The sequence below is a fragment of the Desmodus rotundus genome, chromosome 10, assembly GCF_022682495.2.
Source record: "Desmodus rotundus isolate HL8 chromosome 10, HLdesRot8A.1, whole genome shotgun sequence".
NCBI classification, from domain to species: Eukaryota; Metazoa; Chordata; class Mammalia; order Chiroptera; family Phyllostomidae; genus Desmodus; species Desmodus rotundus.
Window position 1 is genome coordinate 2,084,652 of NC_071396.1, and position 23,443 is coordinate 2,108,094.

A 23,443-nucleotide genomic window follows, 5' to 3' on the forward strand; every position below is an offset into this window, starting at 1 on the left:
GACCCACCACTTCAGGAAAGTGTCCTTATTTCCTGCAGAAGAACTGATGTGCCCAGAATCCATAGGTTCTCGGCTTCCTTGCCTTGACTTAACTTGTTAGTCTGGATTCTACCCTTGGGCTCTCCTTGGGGCCCAGCTGTCTGGCCTCCTGGCCTGTTTGGGAATGAACGGCCGTGTGCAGAACGCACTGTTGACACCACAAACTGACGTGCGTGGTGGTTCCTGCAAGGATACACAGGGCTGTCCCCTCCCTGAGCTCACAGCAGCCACTTGACGTGACGGGCACCGTCATGGCCAGCCAGTCCCAGGGGATCCACCAGCTCCTTCAGGCAGAAAAAAGAGCCAAGGACAAGCTGGAGGAGGCCAAGAAGAGTGAGTGTCCCTGCTGTGTGACCGTGAGGGACTCTGTCACCCAAAGGACAGGGGGTGGGCAGGCAGTGGGGAGAAGGGCACGGGCCTCAGCAGCATGCTCAGTTCCAACCCTGGTCTTGCCTCTCTTCCTGCAAGACGGTGGCCAGTGCTGGCTCCCCCGCTGTGTAATGGGAACACAGGTCTCTAACACAGATCCTTCTGCGGGGCTGTGAAAGGATCATGGATGTGGGAGTCACTGAAACAGGGGCTTGCCAGGTCCCTGCCACTTCCCTAATGCTCTGCAGCTCAGTGTCGCGACCATGGGACGGGGCTGAGAGGAGGGCTGTGTCCAGACTGAAGCCACAGGCTGGTGAGGGAATGAGGACATGTCACTGACGTGCCGCCAGCGTGCCTGTGTCTGTGGGACGGCGTGGTTCCTAGCTCCCTCTCGCCCTGTTCGGGAGGACTTGGAATCTCTAAGGTTTTGAAATACCTCCGTTTGACTCTCACTGTCTCACTTAATGTGTCCTGAGTCATGTACCTGGATCCTGACTCACAGAACTTTCCCCACAAGCTCCCACCCCCTTCCCATTCTGTTTGATCTTCACAACAACCGCACGAATCAGGAATTACTATTATTCCCATTGCGTGGATGTAGAAACTGAGAGGCCATCGTTTGCAAAAGGTCATAATGTTTTTAAAAAATAGAAAATATTGTGCCAGGCACTGTGCTCAGTGCTCATCTTACCCAATCGTCCCGGGAACCCTTCTCACAAAAGCGGAAAGGGTGCCACCAGAAATTGTGCAGGCCGCCCAGGTCCACACAGAGGGTCCCTGGTAGAGGCGGGGTCTGGATGGGGTCTGATTTCCAAGCTAAGATCTTAACGACCATGTTACCCGAAATGTACAGCATTTCTAGGATGAATAATCTAAAATCACAACTTTGCAGCTCAAGTTTAGGTTGCCCAGGCCAACACCTATGTTCTTCCCACTGTCCCACTTCATCTTGTTACTTAATCCCACTTAGACCCAGGGCCCACTTTCTCCCTCCTACTTGGAGCCGAGGCCCTGCAAGATAGAGGCCGCAGGTAAAGCCGTGACTCATGCCCCTTTTCCGGCGAGTGTGGAGACAGGTGCAGCAGGGAGGGAGGCACCTTCAGCCCAAAGGGGTAGGGGCCTCAGGTCAACACTTTTCCTTTAAGACAAAAGGATTTCGGGAGCACTTGGCAATCTGGGTGCCAACCACAAAAGGCAAGAGTCCCTTGCAGGGGTGGCAGGGGCTGCGGCTCAGAGAGGAGCGGATAAGGGAGACAAACTTGGCCTCCTTCACAATTTCTTTTTCTACAAGGAACCATGCAAATGATTGCAAAACGGCAGGGTGCAGAGTACTTCCACAGAAAACAACGCAGGCCAGCACCTGCGGGTGACTCAGGGGAGAAAACTCCCTCACTGTGCATTCAAATGTCTTCGACCACAGTTAAAACACCCAGCACAGAACGACTTGTTTTAAGACGCGATCTTGATGTTACCTTTGCTTCCTCGTCCTGGAAGAAACGGAATGACAATCCATGTCAACTGTGACCGTGTAGGTGATGGATGAGCACATATGTTATCAATATTAGGGTAGGATTCCAGTGATTTTGACCAATTACGCCTTGTTTTTCAAAGTCATTTGAGCAGAAACATACTGCGAATCATGTAAGTCGCTTGGAGGTGGGACCCACGCTGAACAACCCGGCCTCAGACTGAAGGATGAAAGAAAGCCACATGGCTCTTCCTGTCTTCAGGATGGGAAGACACATGTTGCATTATTTGGATACAAAAGTTCCTTGTATCTGCCGGTGACTTAAAAGTCCTTGGGGCCTTTTTCTCAGTCTATTTCTCAGTCTTTGTTGATGGATAGTCAAGCAAATATTTAACCAGCCATAGTAATACCCAGTCCTTGAAAACATTTTGGAAAATATTTTGACTTTCAACAACTACCCTGTGCATTCAGTGTTCCAGACAATGTCAGTCTGTCCTCTTTGCCTTGGAAAACACAGGCTTGGAGGACAGTTGTCACTGGACAGAGGCTGCTATCTTAAGTAGTTATCAGCAAGGGCAAGTTTGGAGTGACAACTTCGCTGGCCACACCCACCACACAAGGTTTTAATCCTTCTAAAGCAAAGTAAGCATTCCTTTTCCTACCTGGTATTTTGTGGCATCTCTCCTATTTCGCTAGTTTTAATTTCATTTGCTCATTTAATTTAACAAGTGTTTATGGGGTGCCCATTTCCAAGCCACGATGATGGAGGTGTAGCTGAAACAGACCTAGACACTTCCCCAGTGAGATGAGCGCGTCAATGAGCCTGAAGGAAGAGAAGGGAAGACATCGTGCGAGGTTCAGGCCGCCTCCCCTTTTAGAAATGCACGCGTTTCACTGTATTTGCTTTTTCTGTGAAGGCATTCATTCGAAATCTGATATACATGAAGGCCGAATAGGGACTTGGGGTGAAAACCCGTGAATCACGACCGCGAACACCGTTCAGGAGGTCTACAATCACTTCCTCGCTCTTGAATCCATTTATTTCAAAGCCTCTCATAAGCCAGCGTGGAGTCTTTGCTAGAGTGGACTCCTAAACATATAGTTAAAGAAGAAAGAAAGATAAGGGAGCGAGGGGGAGAGAGAGAGAAAGAGGGAGGGAGAAGGAGAGAGTAAAAACAGAGCAATTCACATGTTAATCATTTTAGAAAAATACAAGATTAATGAGGTGGTAGTATTTCTATATTATGCTGCAAAAGTATTAATGCATTCCATTAAGAAGCACGGCCTCAGATCTCTGAGAGCTGCTACATAATACAGTACATGGTATAAATGTTTCGCCCTAAGGGATACAGACCGATGCACCAGGAACTCTCCTAAAGGCTGTGGGGCTGTGGGAATGGGCAGTCACCGGCTACTGAGACAATTTGGGCGGGGGGGTGGGGTGTAGGTAGGAGCAGATAGCAAACAGACTTGAATGGCTGGGATGTGAGACCACAGTGTACAAAAAGCACTGGCTTTTTTAAAATGTTTCTTTGTATAAACTTATGTGTCTTTGTATACGTTATTTAGCATCTCTGAGCTTCGATCTTTTCTTTTGGTAAAGTGAAAGTATAGGCAAGATGTTTCAAGGACTGGAAACTGTACCTAAGATAGTAGAATACAGGTTACAGAGTTATTTTTTAATATACCGAACATATACTTGTGTATTACTATAAGTAGAATAGAACAATCTAGTTTCATTCTTTCTTTTTTTTTTTTTTTTTTACAACTGCCCCAAGTTCTGAGTCAACTTTTCCTGTAATTGGAGGGAGCTGGACGGCTTCTGGTTAGATGATTAAAATAGCTGAGATATTTGCCTCCATTCACTGATTATGGGTTAAATTACATTTATTAGTTAAGACACTCACACAAATTTTTATGTGCAAAACAGCCTTACTGTTTGGTTGAATTTAGATGAAAACACAGCAGGTTGGCACGATTTTCAATTTTCTTACTTCAAGTGAGCACCTTTTGCCTAGAAAGTTGTTCATTAACCCAAACCTAAGAGTGGGTGTGTTGGTCCTGGACAAGTGACATTTTTACAGCAGAGCGTGTTGGTTCAGAGCTGCCCTGGACTTCCAGGTTTGGGGTATCGCCCTGCAGCTTCGATCAATATTAGATCAGAAATTCAGGGTCCCCTCAGCAGAAGAAACACAGAGACCAGTTTCCCTGAAATCCATGAGACCCCACTGCTAGCTATGTCCTGGTAGGAGAGTGCACTCCCTCCCAGTTACAGTCCCTGCAAGCCCCAGCAGCCCCACAGCGTCGCCCTGGTGCCGTTCCCAGACACTCCAATGCGTGCCACACGACATCACACAAAGAGCCAGTGTTTTATCTCTCCCACACGTGTGCACAGCCTCTCCCACAAGTCAACGACCCGTCCACTTTGCCAGCTGCAGGACATAGCGTTCCTGCTGAACCCAAAGTCACAAGTTGCATCATGGGCTGTAGAGGGAAGGACGGGGTGAATGATGCTCATGCTCAACTCTGGACTGTGAGCAAACTGAACCAGGAGGCATGTTCCAGACGCGCCCTAAAAAGCAGGAGAGTCCCCCAGCTGTCTCTTAAGCACGGTCTTCTATGAGGGGCTCTGGACTTAGCCTTCAGTGCAAAACGAGTACATAGGAAAATGTCTCTACTCTCTGTCATACTGAGGTCTCGCATTGGCTCTCACAGTAACGTAGATGAGTTTTTGCCGGTCTCTGGGATGCCAACCACATGTGCTTTTTAAAATCTGCTAATTGCCTATTTGTTCCCAAATATGCAGATATTGTAATTATTGAAGCAAGCCCCTTGATTTAATGAGTTCTTCACTATGCAAGTGGATGTTTTGGTTCAGGAAGACATGACTTGGAAGAAACTAATAAAATAGAAGTGGTTCTATTAGGCCTTCCCGGCCCTGTGCCGAGTGTTTTGTAGGCCTGTAAATCCTTCCTCTTTTCTTTATGGTGCACAGACTAATGGGCTGCTCGAGAGTGTATTGGACTTTCATTTCTTCGAGTGGGTCATATTAAAATAATAACCACATTTTCATCTACAAATACCATTTGGTTATATGCAGCCAGGAGCCAGAGAAAATGCCTTATGATATTTTTTAATAAGAAAAGTGCAAGTAAAGGAGCATTAAAGACCCAAAGAGCAGATTAATGAAACAATATCGGTTTGGGTCGGCACAGGAACTCGGGGACAATCTCGGGCACCGAACGGGAGGTTTGTTTCCCTGACGACGTTTGCCTTTTCCAGTGTTTGTAAAACGAGAGCAAACCAGAGTGTTCTCCGAACGAGGCTGGTTTGTCATAATGTTAACACCACCAAGAAAGGTGTCACGGGTTTGTTTGTTTTGCCATCTGGCTTAGAAGAGAATGGAAAGGGTTCGTAGGAACAGGTGAAAACCTCCAAACATGCCCCAGCGGCCTTGTTTTCGTAACCAGTCCAGGTTTGCTCTACCGGGTGCACCTGTTCGCCAGGTGATGCCTCGTGTGGATTCCTGCTCTTTCCTCATGCTCAGGTAGCTGGCTTTGCCTCCGGCACTCAGCGGGCAGGTTGTCTGTCTGTCACTGCATGTCTGTGTGGATTTCTGGGGCTGCCGGGACGCATTACCACAAACTGGGGCCTCCAAACAGCAGAGATGTATCGTCTCCCCGTTCGAGAGGCCTGATGCCCAGACACACCGGGCCAGCTGGGCTGGTACCTTCCGGAGACCTGGAGCGAGCACCGAGCTCTCGTCTAGCTTCTGGCGGGGCCAGGGGTCCTTGGCTGGGAGATGCATCGTGCTGTTCTCTGCCTCTGTGATCACATCACCGTCTTCCCCATGTGTCCGCTCTGGGTCCCTGCAGCTTTCTCACCCCCTGAACGAGCATCCCCCTGGTGGAGCCCTCAGCCCTCTCTCCTGCTCACTCTGTTCACTCCCCCTCAATTTCAGTCCAAACCCCATTGCTACGACCAGCGTGGACTCACGCCCAAAGGACACACCTGCAAATCTCTGCCGCCACCCGAGACCTTTCTCCAGGATCCCAGACTGGTCTGTTCAGCTGCTTTCTGAACACCTGCACCTGGGTGTCCTCAAGAGAGGGACAGAGGCTTCTTTGGTGACAGTCTGGGGCTTCTCCTCAAACTCATGCTTGGCTTGCTGCATGGCCAAAGGCCCCAGCAACTGTACCTAGTTTCCTAATAATGGATACAAATTACTGAGTATCCTTTGTCAAGCACCTCAGATACATTTTTCCTAATCCTTCTAGTGGCTTTTTGCAGTAATTCAATCCGTTTGGTAGCTGAGAAAGCTCGGGTTGAGAAACTCTAACTTGCTCAAGGTGACATAGCTTCTCCTGTCTCACTGTAGCAGAGGCTAGTGTGTAATTTCGATCTGTCTGAAACGGTCCATGAAGCCCCATCTTCCTCGTCAGAAAAAGGCTGCAGAACCAAGGCAGCAATCCAAGCCGCGGGGCAGCTGAGCATCTTGGGATGCATTGCCCTTGGCCTCTCCCAACCAAGAAGCCAGGGAGAGTCCATCTTTGACCATTTCCTCTGTCTCCCACAGAGTTCAGGGTTAACCTGCTCAGAATTGATTTTTTAATACTTTCCCCACAAATCACCTGAAAAATCAATCCAAACATGTTCCTCTTTTTTTAGTTTCTTCCCACAGAACATCCTGTGGCACAGACCCCTGTAGTGGCTTGTTGAATGTAGGACACATCTGCCCGCGTCACGGGCCACGTGTCTAAAAATGAACGGTTTTATGAAGGTGGAACCATTTACAAAGAGTCCCCCAAAATAGCTTAGGGTGCTCTCGCCTCATTTCTAATATCCTAATAGACTCTCCATCCCCATTCTTCCCTGGGTAGTAAGTCCAGCCATGCCCCTCCGTGGCTCCCTGCTCAGAAAACGCTCCCTCACTCTGCATAGCTATTCTTTTATATTTTGGACGGACTCTGTTACCATAAGACATGACTACTGGGGAGGAGGGGAAGCAGAGATGCCCTAGAATTTCAGAAGTTTCCATAGAGGTGGGGATTTTTAAAGGTCACAGAACAAACAGAACCAAGATAGGCTCGTGTTCCATTGCTTTCTTCGTTGATTTTGTGTATTTTTCACAGTTTCATGTATTTTAAGGTTTTTCTCTTGGAAGCCGTAGCGGCATGCCGGTGTTTCCAACAGGCTCCATATCGGTGTCAGGCGGAGGCAGGGCCCTGTCGTAGGTGTTTCGGAGTCCTTGGTTCCCAGCCCTAGGCAGCGTGTGCAGTAGATGCTGGGGAGACGCTGAGAGAGGACGGATGGGTAAGCGAACCCGTCCTCACTGGCCGGCGCGGTTTGTGAAGTGACGGTGCGTGAGACAGGCATGGTTCCTAAGCCGGAAAGCAGCGTGTTTGGCCCGATGAAGCTGTGTGACCTGGTAGGAACTTTGGGACCACATATTTGACTGTCGCACGTAAATTCTGATCCCACGGGGCCGTCCCTGCGTGTGATGCAGAAAGAAGAATAGGGGCTCCTTTTGCTTTTCATACTTAACGAGAAAGGTCTAATTCCGAAATCTGGAAACCCTCGTCCACCCACAGCGCAGCAGACCCGAGGTTAACGTGAGGGGATGTGACGCGTACCTTTGCTTCGCCTCCGTTGGATCAGCCAGCCGGGGGCCCCGTTTCTCCCTCTGGATTATCGAGGTGGCGACGGCAGGCTCCCGCTGAGGCAGCTCTGAGTCCGGCCAAGAAAATGCCGGCCAGCAGCGAGGTCCTGGTGACTCCCCTATTTAATTGAATGAGACCCAGCAGGTGACCGGTGCCAGGACAGGAAGGGGGGGTCGCAGACACTTGGAGCCTGTCGCTGAGGAATGGAGCTAATATTCGGCTTCCGCGTGGAGTGCTGGGGGGGGGGGGGCTGCAGCACTTTCTGTTACTATTATTTTCCTTTTTATGGGCTGGAGCCGGGACTTCGGCACCAAGTGTTTACATATTATGGAGTTAAGAGGCAGAGGAATGGTGTTTGGTGTGATTTATCTTATAAAATATCCTACAACCCATTACTATTAAGAAAATGTTACTCCATCATAAATATATCTTTGTCCTAATGTAATGACGAGCCGTGATAAGAAAGTGGGCTGAGATCAAGAAGTAGTTTTTCCTACCAACACTTCATCTGTTTCTTCGGTGAGTGGAATAGTCTGTGTTTGCTTGCCACGGAAGGGCTAGAACCTAGAGAATAAAGAATCCTTCATACGCAAAATGGTAATGAGCCTTGGTTAAGAAGGACAAAGATCAGTTAATGATCCTTCCGCCTGAAGCACCAGAAGAACACTGATTTTCACCAGACTCTGGATTTTAAAGGGAATAAAGACAGGGAGATATCTGCTCTGCATGAGGTTTCAGAATGCCATTCGAAGCTGGTAGACATTCAGAGCCACATTTCAATGTGTAAATTCAGTGAGTCCTCAGTCCGTATATTATACAGTGACGCACAAAGCAACTGAGACCTAGCGGGGAGAGTCATTTAAAAGCTATCTTCACACAAGTGCCACAAACGTTCTTAAAAGCAAAGACATATGGAAACATGTGCCTATATAACAGATAAAAGCTTGTGTTAAGATTTTCTTTTATGCTACTTAATCAGAAAATATTTAGTTTGAAATCTCCATGCTATAACCAACCCCTGACAAAAATGCTGAACAAAAGCTTAAAGGGACCCTATCAGAGAAGAGGAACTATGTCGAATGGGCAAACCAAGGAAGGCATTTAACTGAAACAGAAAGACAATAGATTCGAGGAAAAAGCGTTTTAATACAGTTCAGAGTTGCTTTAAAGTTTTAATGATCAGACCGCATTAGGACCTAACCCCCTGAAGGTAGGGGGGGGGCACAGCAGCAATTAATATTAGTCTATAACCCCCCACCCCCACTTCCTTGGGTTGTCAAAAATAAGTCATGTGCATCGCTAATGACCCCACAACATAGTAGTTGTCCGACTTCCATCTGCCTCCCTTGCACCCTGGCTTAAGGCTTACACCTTCTCTCTTAATCAAAGAAAAGAGAGCTACCTCACTAAACTCCCGACCATTAAAAACAATCGGTTTTACAGCCACTTTCAAGTCCCCCTCAGAGAAAGCTACCAGAAAAAAAAAAAAAAAAAGGATCTACTTTGATGTGCTGTGGGGCTTAATCAAACATGCTAGCGTCGAGGAATGGCAAGAAAAAAATCCCAATAAAACGCTCTTAAAAATTGTAAGCGGGTTTGATAGAGTGTGAGCGGCGTGGCTGTGCTGTGCTGGCGCTCTGCCAGCGTTAAATAGGATCCAGTTGGTGGGGACTGAAGGGTTCCTGGCGGCGAACCAGGACAGAAAATTGGACCCAATAATGTCTTTTCGAGTAAGTGACAGCGGAAATCTGTTCTCTGGCCATTACCGCTGTCAGCAGAAAGGCAGACACTACATTTAACACGGAAGGGTGCACGACCGTTGTCCCTCCCACGGTCTCCAGAATCCCATCGGAAAAGATAAGGAGTTTCTCAATAAATAGCACTGGTGCATGCAGTTTGCTGTTCCAAAAAAAAAACAAATCATCAAAAAATAATGCTGACCTCGCTTTGTACATTTAAAGATCAAGCTTGAAATTCCATGTGTAGGAAAAAGAAATATCATTCCTTCTCTGCCACTGTTCATTTTCAGGAAAAGCAAAGCGAATAAAGCAAGCTAAGGATGAGGCGATGGTGGAAATTGACCAGTACCGGATGCAGAAGGATAAGGAGTTTCGAATGAAACAATCTAAGGTAAGGCAGAGAGTCAGCACCAATTTCGATCTCCATGCCACGCAGAGCCATGAGCTGCAAGGCTGCAGCTACACTGAATGGAGCGCCCACAGTTTCAGCCAAGGCTGAACGAGAAACCAAAGCTTCAACATCGACGAATTGGTGATTTTTCATTTTGATTGTTCATTTTCAGTTTCGAGGCTTTTTGATTTGCCATCGAAAGTGTCCATGAGTAATTATTATTTCATACAGAGTACATATGAAAAATTATCCTCTCGAATACAAAATCGAAGGGATTGCTTCCAGTGTGATTCCTGACTACAAATTATTGACTAAAACACACTTTTTATAAGAAAAAAAACTTCAGAAAACATATTTTTGACTATTAGTGTTTACGAGTGGAATTGATAATAAGTATTCTACAACGTTGGGTCAATTTCCTTGAGTGGATTCAAGATACACAAACTACCAAAGTGGATATTGTTGCAAATGTCCTTACGACTTGCTTTTCAAATAGCTGGGGTTATTCCACAAGTGTTTCCTCGGACTGTAAAGAAATGCTTTTCCCTACACTAGCATTTTAAAAATGCCTGCAGTTGACAATTAAAAAATAAGTGCATGAAATTTTCAGAGCTGACATCTTCCTTTCAAGGTGCAACATGGGCTAAAAGAAGCGATTAAATGTCACGTGCCATAGCTGGAGTTTATACGATACTTTCTTTCGGCCTCAGTAGGAGGTGTACATCACGCTTTGTTCCAAAGGCTTTGCAAGATACACCGCAAGCAGTTTGCAAAATCCCTCCATTTACAGCTTCGATTTTAGTGGGAGTTCGTGTATGTTTGTGTAGGAACAGGCACCTTGCATCCCAGGTTAGGAAATATTTTTCCAATGGGCTGTTCTTAAAATAAAAAGTTCTTCCTAGGATAAAGTGGGCCACTCAACAAAAAAGAAATGTTTTCATCAACATCTGTACAGGGGAATCCTAGGTCCATTCATGCGTGCACACAGCCCGCCACAACTGGCCCTTGCCTGTCTCTCTCACCTGCGGGCCCTGCAAATGTCACGCACTTGCCTTTTACCATAAACTGACGATACTTTTTAAAAGCTAGTGTAGGAAAAAGCATGTCCTTACGCTTTCATGAAAGAGTTACTAAGTGAATCTCATACGGAAACAGAAGACTCTTCAGTAATTTGCCACGATGTCTACTTTGGCCTTTTGGGACACATTGTACACCTGCGTCTGTACTGGTTCTACTCTAACCATCTCTGTCTTTCTGTTCTTTCTCAAAAGGCCTGAGCACACTGCTGCCACAGGACCTTTGCACATGCCATCTCTGCTCCTTGGAACCTTCTTCTTCTAAACCCATTGATCTTCCTCTCACCTCTGTTCAGTCACTAGCTCCTCTCCCTAATCACCTCACCTAAATGTGTGTGTGTCATTAAAAAAGAAACCAATTCCTCCATTACAGCCGTAACATTTATCACTACTCAATACACAAAAGAGTTACAATTTTTGTTGATTTTCTGTTTTCCCTTCTGGGCTATAAGCACCAAAAAGGCAGGTCCCTGGTTTGTTCTGTTCTGTGTTTCCCTCAGTCTTGGAAAAGCGTCCGCCAAGAGTAAACACACAATAGGTATTCAATGAAAAATGAAAAACTACTCACTTCTCCTCTGCCTCTACCTTTCCTGTCAAACCCTGTAATAGCCACGATAGTCGGGACCTGAGAAAGTAATCACCCTGAACGCCCATCAGCTTTAGTGTCTCGTGCGGGATACTTCTGATCTAGGTATTAATTCTTTTTCAATAATAACAAAACTGACCATAATTTTAGAAAGTGGTTGCGTGAAATCTTGCAACAGTATCTCTCCAGAAGAATCTCCCAAGACGTAAATCTGGTCTAAGATATTCATTCTCTGCCTGGGAGAATAGTTAAAACTCCTCCTTGCTGCCCTAGCTAGAGCTCTAAGCTGATTTTGCAGCGAGTTGATCAGAAGTTCACAGAGGGAGCTCCATGTGCGCAGGCCTGGGCTGCCTTGTCGTTCTGTCGAACTGTAGGTGCCCACAGCCCTCTTTGGCCGTGACCTCTGTGTGCTGGAGTCCCTGCCGCTCAGCTCAATATTCTCATCATTAGCCCAGGGCAGGCAGGTCCAGGAGGAGGCCCCAGAAGCCACTTTTCCACCTGTTACAGGTGTTGCACCTGAATGTTGCTGTTCTGGTTCCTTCTTAGCTCTTGTTACTGTATGTGTTTTGTTAAAGCCCCCTGACACATGGATAGAATCAGATAGCCCAATGTGGGTGGTATGTCAACAGACATTTTGTGACAAAGATTTATTTAGCTCATGCGTGCCAGGTCTGCCCAGCACATAGAAGGTAGGACATCACTAAAAAGAAACTGGACTCTGGTGGGAAAATGAAATCTGTTGTTGATGCGATAAAAATTAGATGAATCAGGAATCTAAGCAGACTGGAAAATGGTCGCCTTGGGGATGTTGAAGATTTCTTATATCTTTAATTGTTCTTTCTGAATATTTATCGTGAGTGCACTTGGTTTCTCTGGGACACCCGCACACTGAGAATGCAAAACGGTGTGTAGGACCCAAGCCTCCACTGTCTCTTAAACTGGGGCATTTGAACAACTTACAAGGAAACACGCAAACACGCAGACCAGGGAAAGGCTTCCCCAGCACCGACAGCCAGCCCTTACGGTGGGGAGCCCCACGCATCGCCTCGGCATTTGAAGATCTGAAAATTGACTCAGAAAAGTCCTTTCCTGGCACCCTTGGGCCAAATGTACCGTTACCTGCCACCTAATTATCAACTTCTCATTTATTTCTTGTCCCAAACATTCAGGCAGCGGGCTTCTGCCAACGAGAGAAACAGACATGGGTGGTGCATTCTCAGTAACACCCGGACACCTGCTCCTCCTGTTCCGTGTGACAAACAGGTGCACCCGCTGTGTGCCAGGCAGTGGTGGGGGCCCGGTGGAGCCTGCGGTCACTCGTGTCATCTCTCACATGGCGGAAGCCACACTACGTGCAGGCACGAGGGTCCGGGACGCCACCCCAGCAAGGTCACCGAACGTGCTCCGTGGTGGGTGCCGTCCAGGAAGCACGGTGGAAACGCACAAGTGCGTATGAGCTAAACTCGGAAATAAGACTCTGTTTAATTGTGCAGCATGAGACAAAATGACAGGCTGCTCACGAGGGTGCTCGAGTGTTGTCTGACCCCGTGCACGGATCACAAAAATTCACATGTGCAGGCAACACAGGGAAAAGTCATAATTTTCAGTAACACTGGCTGATTCCTTGCCCAGGGCTAAGCTTCTGTGCTGAGCACCATCTTTACAGTAACTGTCTTCAGAAAAGAGCCGCGTTGTCCTAACGCAGCATGTTGACACCGTAACGAACGGCAGCAGCTGGCACCTGTCACCCCAGACCTGCACCGTCAAAACTTGGGGCCACGTCCCCTGTGGCTACTGAATGCTGGAAATGTCGCTAAGCCCGATGAAGATGTTCCGCAAGTGAAGACTATGTACCCGATCACGAAGACTTCATGTAACACGTATAATATAAAAATAAGAATGCGATGATTTTTATATGGATGTCTTAGAAGCGGTAGCTCCTTGAAATGACTTTCTTTGCCCTGGGAAGCCCCTATGTCCTGGGACAGAAACAGAAAATCGCTTGAACCCCACAGCCTTTATCGCATTTGATTGCAAGTCGAGGGCCCAGATTGGTGATGCGGATTCTAGGATTTACTAGACTTTAACAGCCCTGAAGCAGGTGTCGGGCACGAGTGGATCTCGTGGATTAAATTCAATGCGTACCTCCCCTAAACACTCACAGAAGAAAACAACCAAGACACCAAAAAGCAACTGAGTCACCTGAACGAGCCATGTTTAAGAAAGACTGAGTTCCATATGATCTCACCTTTAACTGGAACATAATCAACAGAAGAAAAAAGCAAACAAAATATAACCAGAGACATTGAAGTTAAGAACAATCTAACAATAGCCAGGGGGGAGTGGGGAGGGGATAGTGGGGAGAGGGGATTACAGGAACTACTATAAAGGACATATGGACAAAATCAAGGGGGGGGGGTGGAGGTGGGGGAGGGAGGTGGGATTGGCTGGGGTGGGGTGGAGGGATGGGGAGAAAAGGCAGACAACTGTAATTGAATAACAATGAAAATTAAAAAAAAAAAAAGAAAGGCTGAGTTCACACAGGAGGCAAATTAGAAGCGGGCCTGTTTGCTCTGGCAAAGAGTAACTTTGCAAAGGGCTTCAACCACAGAACCCTTTGAACGCGCAACTCCCCTGGTTTTATAAACAATAGGGAGGACACAAAGGCTGAGTGGAAACTACTGTAAACACACAGAAAATGTGATGGAAACCCTTCCCAGCACAGCGGGAAGGCCGTGAGCGGACTTTCATTTGGACTGTGGGGCGGTCCGCTTAGAAGTGGCAGCACCTGCCAAGACCAGCCTCCCATCTCAGGCAAGTTCACCCATCCCACTCCCGATGCTGGTGATCTTCTCCATTTTGCGAGGAGAGTCTGGAAAAATAACACATAATGTGTACACCATAGAACAGTCATAGAGAAATGGACCAAAAAATTGTTCACCTGTAAAACCAGCCAAGTTTGATAGGACGTGTCAGGTGGTGAATCCTGCTCTCTGTTGGCAGGTGCTGGGCTCTCAGAGCGGCATCTCGGAAGAAATGGAGGCGCAGACGCTGGAGACGATCAGGGACCTGAAGGGACGCTACAGCGCGTGCGTGGAAAGTGTGCTCACACAGGTTCTGAGCGTGGTGTGCAACGTGAAACCAGAACTCCACGCCAACTACAGAGCCGCCCACGAAAGGTGCGACCCACTGTCCCATCAAGGGCCTGGGTGCTTGTAGCTTCCTGTTTCCATTGAGAAATTGGGGAGGTAAATCTTAAATCGGCTAGACACTTACAGAGTTCGATGTGCCATAACCCACCCATCGGCCCTGACTTTAAAAGCACATGACCTTGTCATTGAACGTGGGGGAAGTCAAGAGAGCAGAGAGGGATATTTTTTTTGACACTTGACGAAAACATGGCCCCAAGAACGTTTCATGGGTGTGAGGTTGTTTTTTGTTTTTAATGTTTACTCCTTTTTATCAAGTTAGAAAAATGTGTTGTTAGCTGTAGTCATCCAGAGAGCATTTTTAAAGGAGAATATAACCATGAGGCTCAGGCAGATAGAAAGTGAACAGATGCCAAAGATTTTATTTAACTCATAATCCCTGAGAAAACCAGTGAGATGCTGCCACTAGGTCAAAGAAGCATGCTAAGAGCTCCATAGATAGAAAGAGAAAGGATGGATGGATGGATGGATGGATGGATGGATGAATGGATGGATGATTGGATGGATGGATGGATGGATGGATGGATGGCAGATGAGCTAGATAGAAAGAAAGAAAGAAATGGGTTCTATAACCATCCCCTCTGCCCAACCTCAAATAGCAAGATAATCATCTCTTTCAAACATGATTTTTAAAATTGAAAAGTAAATGCAGATTAAATTCACGGCTAACATAGATGTTTAGGTTTAAAAACATTCCAGGTGCCACTGGAGGTCAGTGTGTGATATGAGCTGAATGTCGGTCTCCCTTTGGGATTCATACATTGAGTTTCATCTCTGAAGTGATGGCATTGGCAGCTGGTGCTTCTGGGGGTGCTCCCTTGCTGAGGGGGTGGGCGCCCTTGTTCGATGCAGCCAGGGAGCTGATACGTGCAGACATATTTTAGCTCTAGTCCTGACAAAATGTAGTCAGTACGTTGTAACTGTTACCAAATAATTCATATCTGCAGCTTCCAATACAGACTGTGAGGAGTCTAACTGGTTTTTGTTTGAGGTTCTCCTAGATTTAGATCGTTTAGGTTTCCCTTGAGCAGACAAAGTTAAAATTTTTATCATAGCTTTTAAATCTCAGGGATATCCAATTTTATATTCACATTAAGCAAGTGGGAGAAATTTTTAATTCTTTTTGTTTTCCTGTGTGTTTAATGGGGAAGGGCGAGGGGCAAGAAAACCAAACAGGTCAGCTTATTGGTTTTATGGGATAGATTTCTCTGTTTACCAGAAAGAGACAGGGAATCCTCCAATTAGTGAGCAGCAGGGGATCCAGCCTTCCTGGGAACATTGTCCTTGATGGTATTTTTGGCCGGGGATGGGGGGAAGGCAGACAGCCTGAAGAATTCCCACCTCGGCACAGACTGGAGAATTCTAACACGGTGCTACAGAGTGAGACCTGAGAAACAATGGGTAAAACTGCGCTTCTGGAAACATCACTCCAAATACACAGCCTTGGGGTGTACCTTCGCTAGCTCCCGATAAATAGGTTAAACACCTTATCTCGAGAAAACCATCCAGATGTCAATTTTCTGGATGGAAGAGGCTTGACTATGTCGTCTGGAGCACCTCAGTTAACAATAAGTTCCTGAGCCTACCCCAGATACAGGGTGACTTTTGAGACCCTGCATACTAGTGATCACACTGGGGTCAGCACGGGGCTTTCCTCAGCACGCAGCGGCCACCACGCCCAGGAGGCGGGATGAAGTCGGGGTGTCCATAGCGGGTGGGTCTGGTCCTGGCTGCACCCAAACTCTCCATGTCCCATCATCAACTCAGTCTCTCTGGCCCGATACCAACACTTTTAAAAAAAGTTTTAATAGACAAAAGGGTGTTGAGCTCAGTGGTCTCCATGGGTCCCTTCCCAGGGAGTTTCATGTCCTATGTCAGGCTGGACTCAGTACTCAGAGTCCTCGTCCACCGCCGTGGAGTTGGTGAGGCCGCCCAGCAGCCCACGCCTCCCGGAACACCATGGCGGGAGCGAGTAGGATGCCTACCCCGCACCCTAGGTTCTCTGTAACTCACCCCGCTTTACACTCAAATGTTGTGTCGTGTCTTCCTCTCAGCTCCGGTCTAGGGCAGCAGGGGGGGTCCACTTACACAGGAAAGAGCCTTTCCATGTCCCGGAGATGATCCCTCCCAGGACAGCTTTCCCGGTCACTGAAAAGAGGACTGTTTTTGCACACACTTCTCCTAAAATGCTTTTTCTGTTCATACAGGTCTTCCCCCAGACACGGAACAACCCGAGGAGGTGAGGATGCCCCTCTCTCCCTGTCTGGACCCCGTGCCTGATCAGAAGTCACCCCTCTATGGATCCCCTGCTCCTTCCGATGGCACCTGAACACACAGCCGTGCATTCTGCAGAGGGGCCCTGGCCAGTGTGGCTCAGTGGATTGAGAGACAGGCTGCAAACCAAAGGGTCACTGGTTCAATTCCCAGTCAGGGCACATGCCTGGATTATGCGCCAGGTTCCCAGTGGGGGCCACATGAGAGGCATCCACACATTGATGTTTCTCTCCCTCTCTTTCTCCCTCCCTTCCACTCTCTCTAAAAATAAATAAATAAAATCTTTAAAAATAGAAAAGAAATGCAGAGGGATGAAATGCTTTAGGGTTTTCTTTTCCCTCTATGTTAGCGCCCAAACATGGTCAAGGAGCGCCAGCAGTAAGCCAACACTGCCACCTTCCAGGTGGACAGAGTGTGCAAAGGGACCCTAGTTGTCACTTCAGTGTAAGATGAGGGACGCCTCGAAGGCGTGAGGTCCCTGTGCCCTCAGATTAGACCCCTGCCTGCTAGGACACTGGGACCAGAAAGCCCATGGAGTAGGACGGCTGTGAAAAGGGTGGTGGAGCATCGAAGGGGACCGTCCCTGCAGCCAGACTGTGTGAGTTCCTCTCCCCGAACCACCGGGCACCCTGACCCTGAGCTCGTGACTAACGTCCCTCATTCAGACTGCGGAGGGATGGTGTCACGGCAGAGCTGGTGCATGCGGCCAGCGGCTGCACGCCCATACGGCGCCCGGAACGCTCCCTGGCCCTTAGTGAGAGGCATAGCAGAGCTTATACTATGGATGGCAAGTATGGTTGTTGTAGCTGAAAAGGAGCTGAGCCAAATAAGCTGGTGTCAGGAGAAGAAAAGTCTGGAAGGGCGGTGAGGTGGGGAAGGGCAGGAAGTCACTGTGATGTACTCTGTGGCAGGTTTACATGGCCCGTCATAAAACAGCTTATTTTTAAAGACAACTGCTTCTCTTGGGTAAGCAGGACACCATGGAACAGCAGGGGAACGGAACCTGTTTTTATCATGTTAGCACTGTCATTGAAAAAGCAGCGACCACTGAAAACTCATTATATCATTTTGATGGATGTGTAATCCATGAGAATGCACGGGTTTCCCAGGCACCCCAACCCCGCTCTAGCAGAGCCTACAGCGACCCCGAGAACCTTGCCAATCTTCTTTCCCTGGTGCACTCACGGTTTGTAGCCGCGGCTCAGAAAAACGCTTTCCTGAGCACGAATGTGAACACGTCCGAACACCCCAAGTAAAACCGCGGCATCGAGCGCCACTGATATCGGTCTACACCACCAGCAAGTTCCCCGCGGTGGCAGTGCCAGGTCTGGCAAGAGCTGTGATTTTGTGGATGGAGATTTGGATAAGCCACCATTTCTGGAAGGGCTTGCAGAATGGTCTGTGGCCACACGAAAGGAAAGAGAAACTCCAGGCCCTAGAGAGACGATGCTGCTCTCCGCCACGCCCTGAAGCCAGTGCGTGCGGCTGGTACAAACCCTCCGTCCTAAGTCCAGGCCTCGGGAGCTGGGAGACAGCCCGAGCAGCAGTGTGAGCAGCAGGAAAATGAAATGATACGAAGGCTGGTTATTGCACCCAGAGGCTACTCTCTTCGCCCAGAGTTCCTCTTCTTTCCTTCTCTACCTGGCAAATCCTACTCGTTTTTCAAGGTCGAGTTTAAAGCTTTACTAATATTTTAAGTCTTATCTGACCACCCCAGGAAAAGTGGCCCTTCACCCTTGCGGGCTGCCCTCCTCCCCGGTGATTGTTACAACTGTTACAACTCTAGTATAACAACACTTCCCGTGTCGGGCGGCATTCAGTCATACTCATCTTCCCTGCAGACTCTGATTCCTCAAGGGCAGAACTTGGGCTTGGCACGTGGTATCAGTTAATGATGAACAAACTTAATATTCACATTCATCAATAGTTTGTAATGATAGGAGAATAGCTTCTCCTGAAGTTTGCAACAGGAGTTTAATAGGATTAGAACTTAAAACGTGTCTTAGAATTCCCTGTTGGTCTGCCAGCAAGACAAAGAAACCCCAAGCCAGGAGGCTGATTAGGAACTAGCCTGGTGAATGTGGGGGCTGGAGGTGGGGGCGCTCGCACCAGAAAGAGCATGCACAGAGCGGCAGAGAGCAAGGTGCAGGTGCAGAGAGGAACACGCCCTGGCCAGCTCCTGTTGGACGGACAGACAGACAGACTCAGCCTGTTCCTGGTTTCTTGGCAACTGTTCACAGCTCCCTCACTCACGCTCACAGCTCTCATCCTTAGCAGAAACCGAGGCTCAGTGGAGATAACATACATGAAATTCTGCGAATTTGGTGTCGTCTCTGCTTCCAGCTGCCATAGCAGACAGCCTTACCCCCCTCCCCCGAACCCTGACTCCCAGTGTTAGTCCGGCTCTCTCCCTCTCCACTCCCACACTCCCTCCCACCCCAGCGACACTGTGAGACCAGAGCAGAGAGCCCGGGGTCCGGGAGGGTGGGCGGACCCATGAGATGTCCTCAGAGGCCCACGCACTCGGCATCCCACCTCGCGTGTTGGGGGTGGGGGTCTCCGCCCTGACCTGGGATAACCTGCGGCAACTGCTCACCAGCATCCGCTTCCTCAGGAGCGCTCCTGTCTGCACGCGTGCTGTGAGCCGCATGCTTCTCCCGAACTCTGACGGGGTCCCAGCATGGAGCACTCACTGGTGAAGTTCCTCTCACCCCGGCCTGTCCTCACAAGTCTTTTCAGTTACGCCATGGAGCGATGGGGACACTGGGTTTGAACTGAACTCCTCCCAAATGTGGATTTGGGGACACAACCCGGAGAGATTTTAACTCGGTGGGTCTGGTGCGAGGCCCCCTGAGTGATCCGATGCAGGACACCGTGCTTGAGAAATGCCGTCTGCCAGAAGTTCACGCTGGGCATGAGGACACACAGAGGCTGGACTTAGAAGTGCAGGAACGAGAGAGTCTGTGCAAATGGCAACCAAAGGGACACAGGGGCCGTCCTACGTACACTGGACAGAACAGACGTGAAGTCAACCACTGCGACAAGAGAGAAAGAGGGACATTCTATAATGATAAGTGAGCCAATTTGCCAGGAAGATATAATATATATTCACATGCACCCAACATCAGAGCTCCCCAACACAGGAAGTGAACATGGACGGAATTTAAGGGAGAAGGAAACGGTAAAACGAAAATTGGAGGTTTCTATACCCTGTTTTCGACGTTGCCCAGAATGCCTAGAAAGACCCGTAAGAAAACAGAGGACTTGGACGATGCTACATGGAGACCGAACAGACTTAAGGACACGTACGGAACATTCCACCCACAGCAGCGGAGTGACGTTCTCCAGGGCACGCAGATCATCCCACCTCCAAGACTCAGGGGGCTTGTTTCCACACACAGGACGCATCCTGGCTACCCGGGAAATCTGCCGGAAACGTCCAAGTGAAACGTCTGCGAAGAGCCCAGTGCAGGGGCTGACGCGCTGCCATCTACGGCAGAGATGCCACAAGACGTTTCTGCCGAGTTCACCGTCTGCAAGCCTTTCAGGTGTCTTCTACCTGTCTTTACCCCCAAGCTCTGCGTGCATTTATTCTTCAAGGACCAAGCCCCTGGCCCAGTTCTTTGCAGATACTCAGGTTTTCCTTCTCCTCTAAAGCTTTCCTGCTGTGTCCCTTTTTATGGGAGTTGCCAAGTCCCGCCCTTTTCAAAACATTCTTTTCCATGGAGTACTCTGTTACCACTGGTCTTAGCAGCTGACGGGGAAAGTGAACTTGACCCCTCTTCTTTCTGAAAGCCCAATCCCACTACATTATTATTAAGCGATTGTATATGCGTCCTATTCAGGTCTCCTGCCAGATGTGTGCCCTGTCTTCTAAGACGTGCCTACAGCTTTCTGGGGCCACCAAAACGTCCCCACCACTACACCACACAGCACAATAGTAGGAACGAGCTGCAGAGAAAGGCACAGGGAAATTTACTATTAAAAAACCCCCAATCTTATTGTAGTTTTATTTTTTGAATATCAAATGAAATCCCATATTGTTTGATTTATCTTCTTTTCTTTTCTGTTGTATTTATCCCACGCTGTTCCGAGTCTCTGGTTATAGAAGCAGTACGCTCTCCCTTGATCTGCATTTCCTCATTTCCGTGTGCATTTTGTTCCTCTCTGGCATAAACTGTGAAAAGTCTAAAAGCCCACATCAATGTCTTTAATCACAATTTCATTTCTTCCCATTTTACGACTGTAATTGTGTACTGTGTAACTTTAATAGTCAAGTGCTACTTTAATCCTATTTTTCCCTTTATCGGCATGCATTTTAGCTTTATACTTTTAGCAGATTTTCCTTATTCCTTTTAAGAGCTTGGTGTGCTTGTGCTCATCTCCCACGTTTGCTGAAGGAACGCTGCCCTTGACTCAGGAAGCTATTATTCTCTCCTTTTCGCATACCTTGCACAGGTATGGGAAAGGCTGCATAGATAACAAACTTGCAGAGGTAGAATTTAAAGGGTCCTAGAATCCAGAACCCATCCTGCTGGGCAGCGTCAGACATAAGTCCCCCCCAAAAAGTGAATCTGGGGCTCAGGGAGTCAGGGAGATGCTCCCAGGGAGCTTCCTGAAGCTCCTGGAGAATGAGCATCATCTCATCTCTGTGGTCCTTTTGGGTGCATCAGCCAGGCCATACCGCCTCGTGTTGGTAAATGATGAGCCCCCACAGCAGGCTACACCAGGAAGCACAGCAAGACAGCACAGACCAAGTTACCCAACCAGCGGGCCTCCCAGGAGGGTGAGCGCTGGGGGAAACCTGAGGAAGGGGAGCCAGTCGGTCAAGGTGACATTGGGAGTGAGACGCTCTGTTCCCATCCACTCTGACTTGCGAGTCCTGTCCCATTTTCGGTGGCTAGCACTCCCTCGATGTCAGCTGGCTGCTTCCCCATCAGAGCCAGGGCCCCCGGGTACGGGTACAGCTGTGAAAGTAAGTGTGCCAGGCTGGGACCTGACCTGTGTGGGGGATGGGCCCCATCTTGCGCCTCAAAACACACCAGCCGGGTCACTTAGAGGCTTGGTGGGGGGTCGACAGAAAGTCGATCCAGTCCAGCAGACACGTGCCTCTCCCTGCAGATGTCTTCCTCCGGAGGCCAGTGCCTTTCAGAGGTGGTCCCCAGAGGTGGTCCCCAGAGGCTTGTTTCCTTACTTCTTTTTAAAGATTTTATTTATTTATTTTTGGAGAGAGGGGCTCAGAGGGAGAAAGAGGGAGAGAAACATCAATGTGTGGTTGCCTCTCACGTGCCCCTCACTGGGGACCTGGCCTGCCACCCAGGCATGTGCCCCGACTGGGAATTGAACCAGCAACCCTTTGGTTTGCAGGCCAGCGCTCAATCCACTGAGCCACACCAGCCAGGGCTCGTTTCCTTGTTGTAGGTTTTGTGCAGGGCAAATAACTCATGACTTCTCATTATTTTTTTTAAGACAAAATTTTTTTTAAAACTCTCTTTCCCCAATCTCCCTCAAAACACCCGCAGGAACCTGCCCAGCAGAATGGCCTGAAACAAAGCGCACCCGCTCAAAGGCAGCAGGGGGCGCCGCAGGCTAGGCCCCCAGCCCCCTGAGTCTGTGCAGCGGCAGAGACACTCGGAGCCTGGCACACCCGGGGCACTGGGCGGTTTACAGCAATATGTGTTATTGTTCTCGGGCAAAGTTCTTGGCCAAGGGCAAGGTGCACTGAAGTCGGCCAGGCTCAGCTGCCAGCATGCACCTCCCCCCGGCCGGCGTTGCCTTCGAGAGCCAAGAGGGACCCTGACTGCTTACCAATAAGTCGTGAGGAGCTGCTAATGCAGGTGGATGGAGTCATAAATATTTTAGCATTTTGGCATGTTTTTCATCCACAGTGACATAATACTGCAGTGGCAAAGAATTTTCCCCCGGGATGGGTAATTAGGAAGAGGTGGGGACTGATAGAATATGCAGGATAATAAGAACTGTGGGCTGAGTACATTGGATGGCTCATCTACAAGAGCAAACACCAAGCACTAGTTACAATTAGGCACATTTAAAAAATCAATACTTCCTAACTATTCTTCATTGTGAAACAGTTATAAAATATAACTGCTTCACTGGCAATATTAAAACAAAAAGTGAATTCTCCCAAATGAGCCAGAAGGGATGAGAAAAAGTCGAGCCACAACAAAAACACCGTGGTTGCATGTGATTAGCTGCAATTAATACGATGATGCTCCATATGGTAACAATCTCCCTATTGAATTTTCATCCCTTCTGTACATCAGCAAATTTTATTAAGTGTTTGATAATTATTACTAGTCTATGTGGGGCGATGTCACTGAAACTGGATTGTTTATGCTGTTGGTAAGCGATCGTTGGTCCAGTCCTTCAGAAAGCAGGACGGGAAGGGCTACACAGCCTTGAACAAAATGCCGCAAAGATTTCACAGCTCAGCCCTCAGTGCACTTGGAGCGGCCCTCTCTTGCCATTGTCCAGGACACTTAATCCTCCCTCCCCTCCCCCACGCCTTTCTGTACTGCCTCTCCCAGGCTTTCAGGACCCCACGGGGGAAAGGAACTCAGGCGCAGGTAGCCAGGGCCGGGCCAGGGACCGAGCGTCCCAAGTCTGAATGC

General features: G+C 48.5%; 1 protein-coding gene across 1 annotated transcript; it reads left to right on the forward strand.

The window, feature by feature from the left end:
* The first annotated feature begins 226 nt into the window (after positions 1-226).
* ATP6V1G3 (ATPase H+ transporting V1 subunit G3) lies at positions 227-17,122 on the forward strand. The gene is made up of 4 exons (XM_045184529.3): positions 227-372; positions 9,566-9,666; positions 14,332-14,507; positions 16,745-17,122. Exons 1-4 carry the CDS (start codon positions 291-293, stop codon positions 16,815-16,817), a joined length of 432 nt encoding a protein of 143 aa, XP_045040464.2. The 5' UTR covers positions 227-290; the 3' UTR covers positions 16,818-17,122.
* The last annotated feature ends 6,321 nt before the right edge of the window (positions 17,123-23,443 follow it).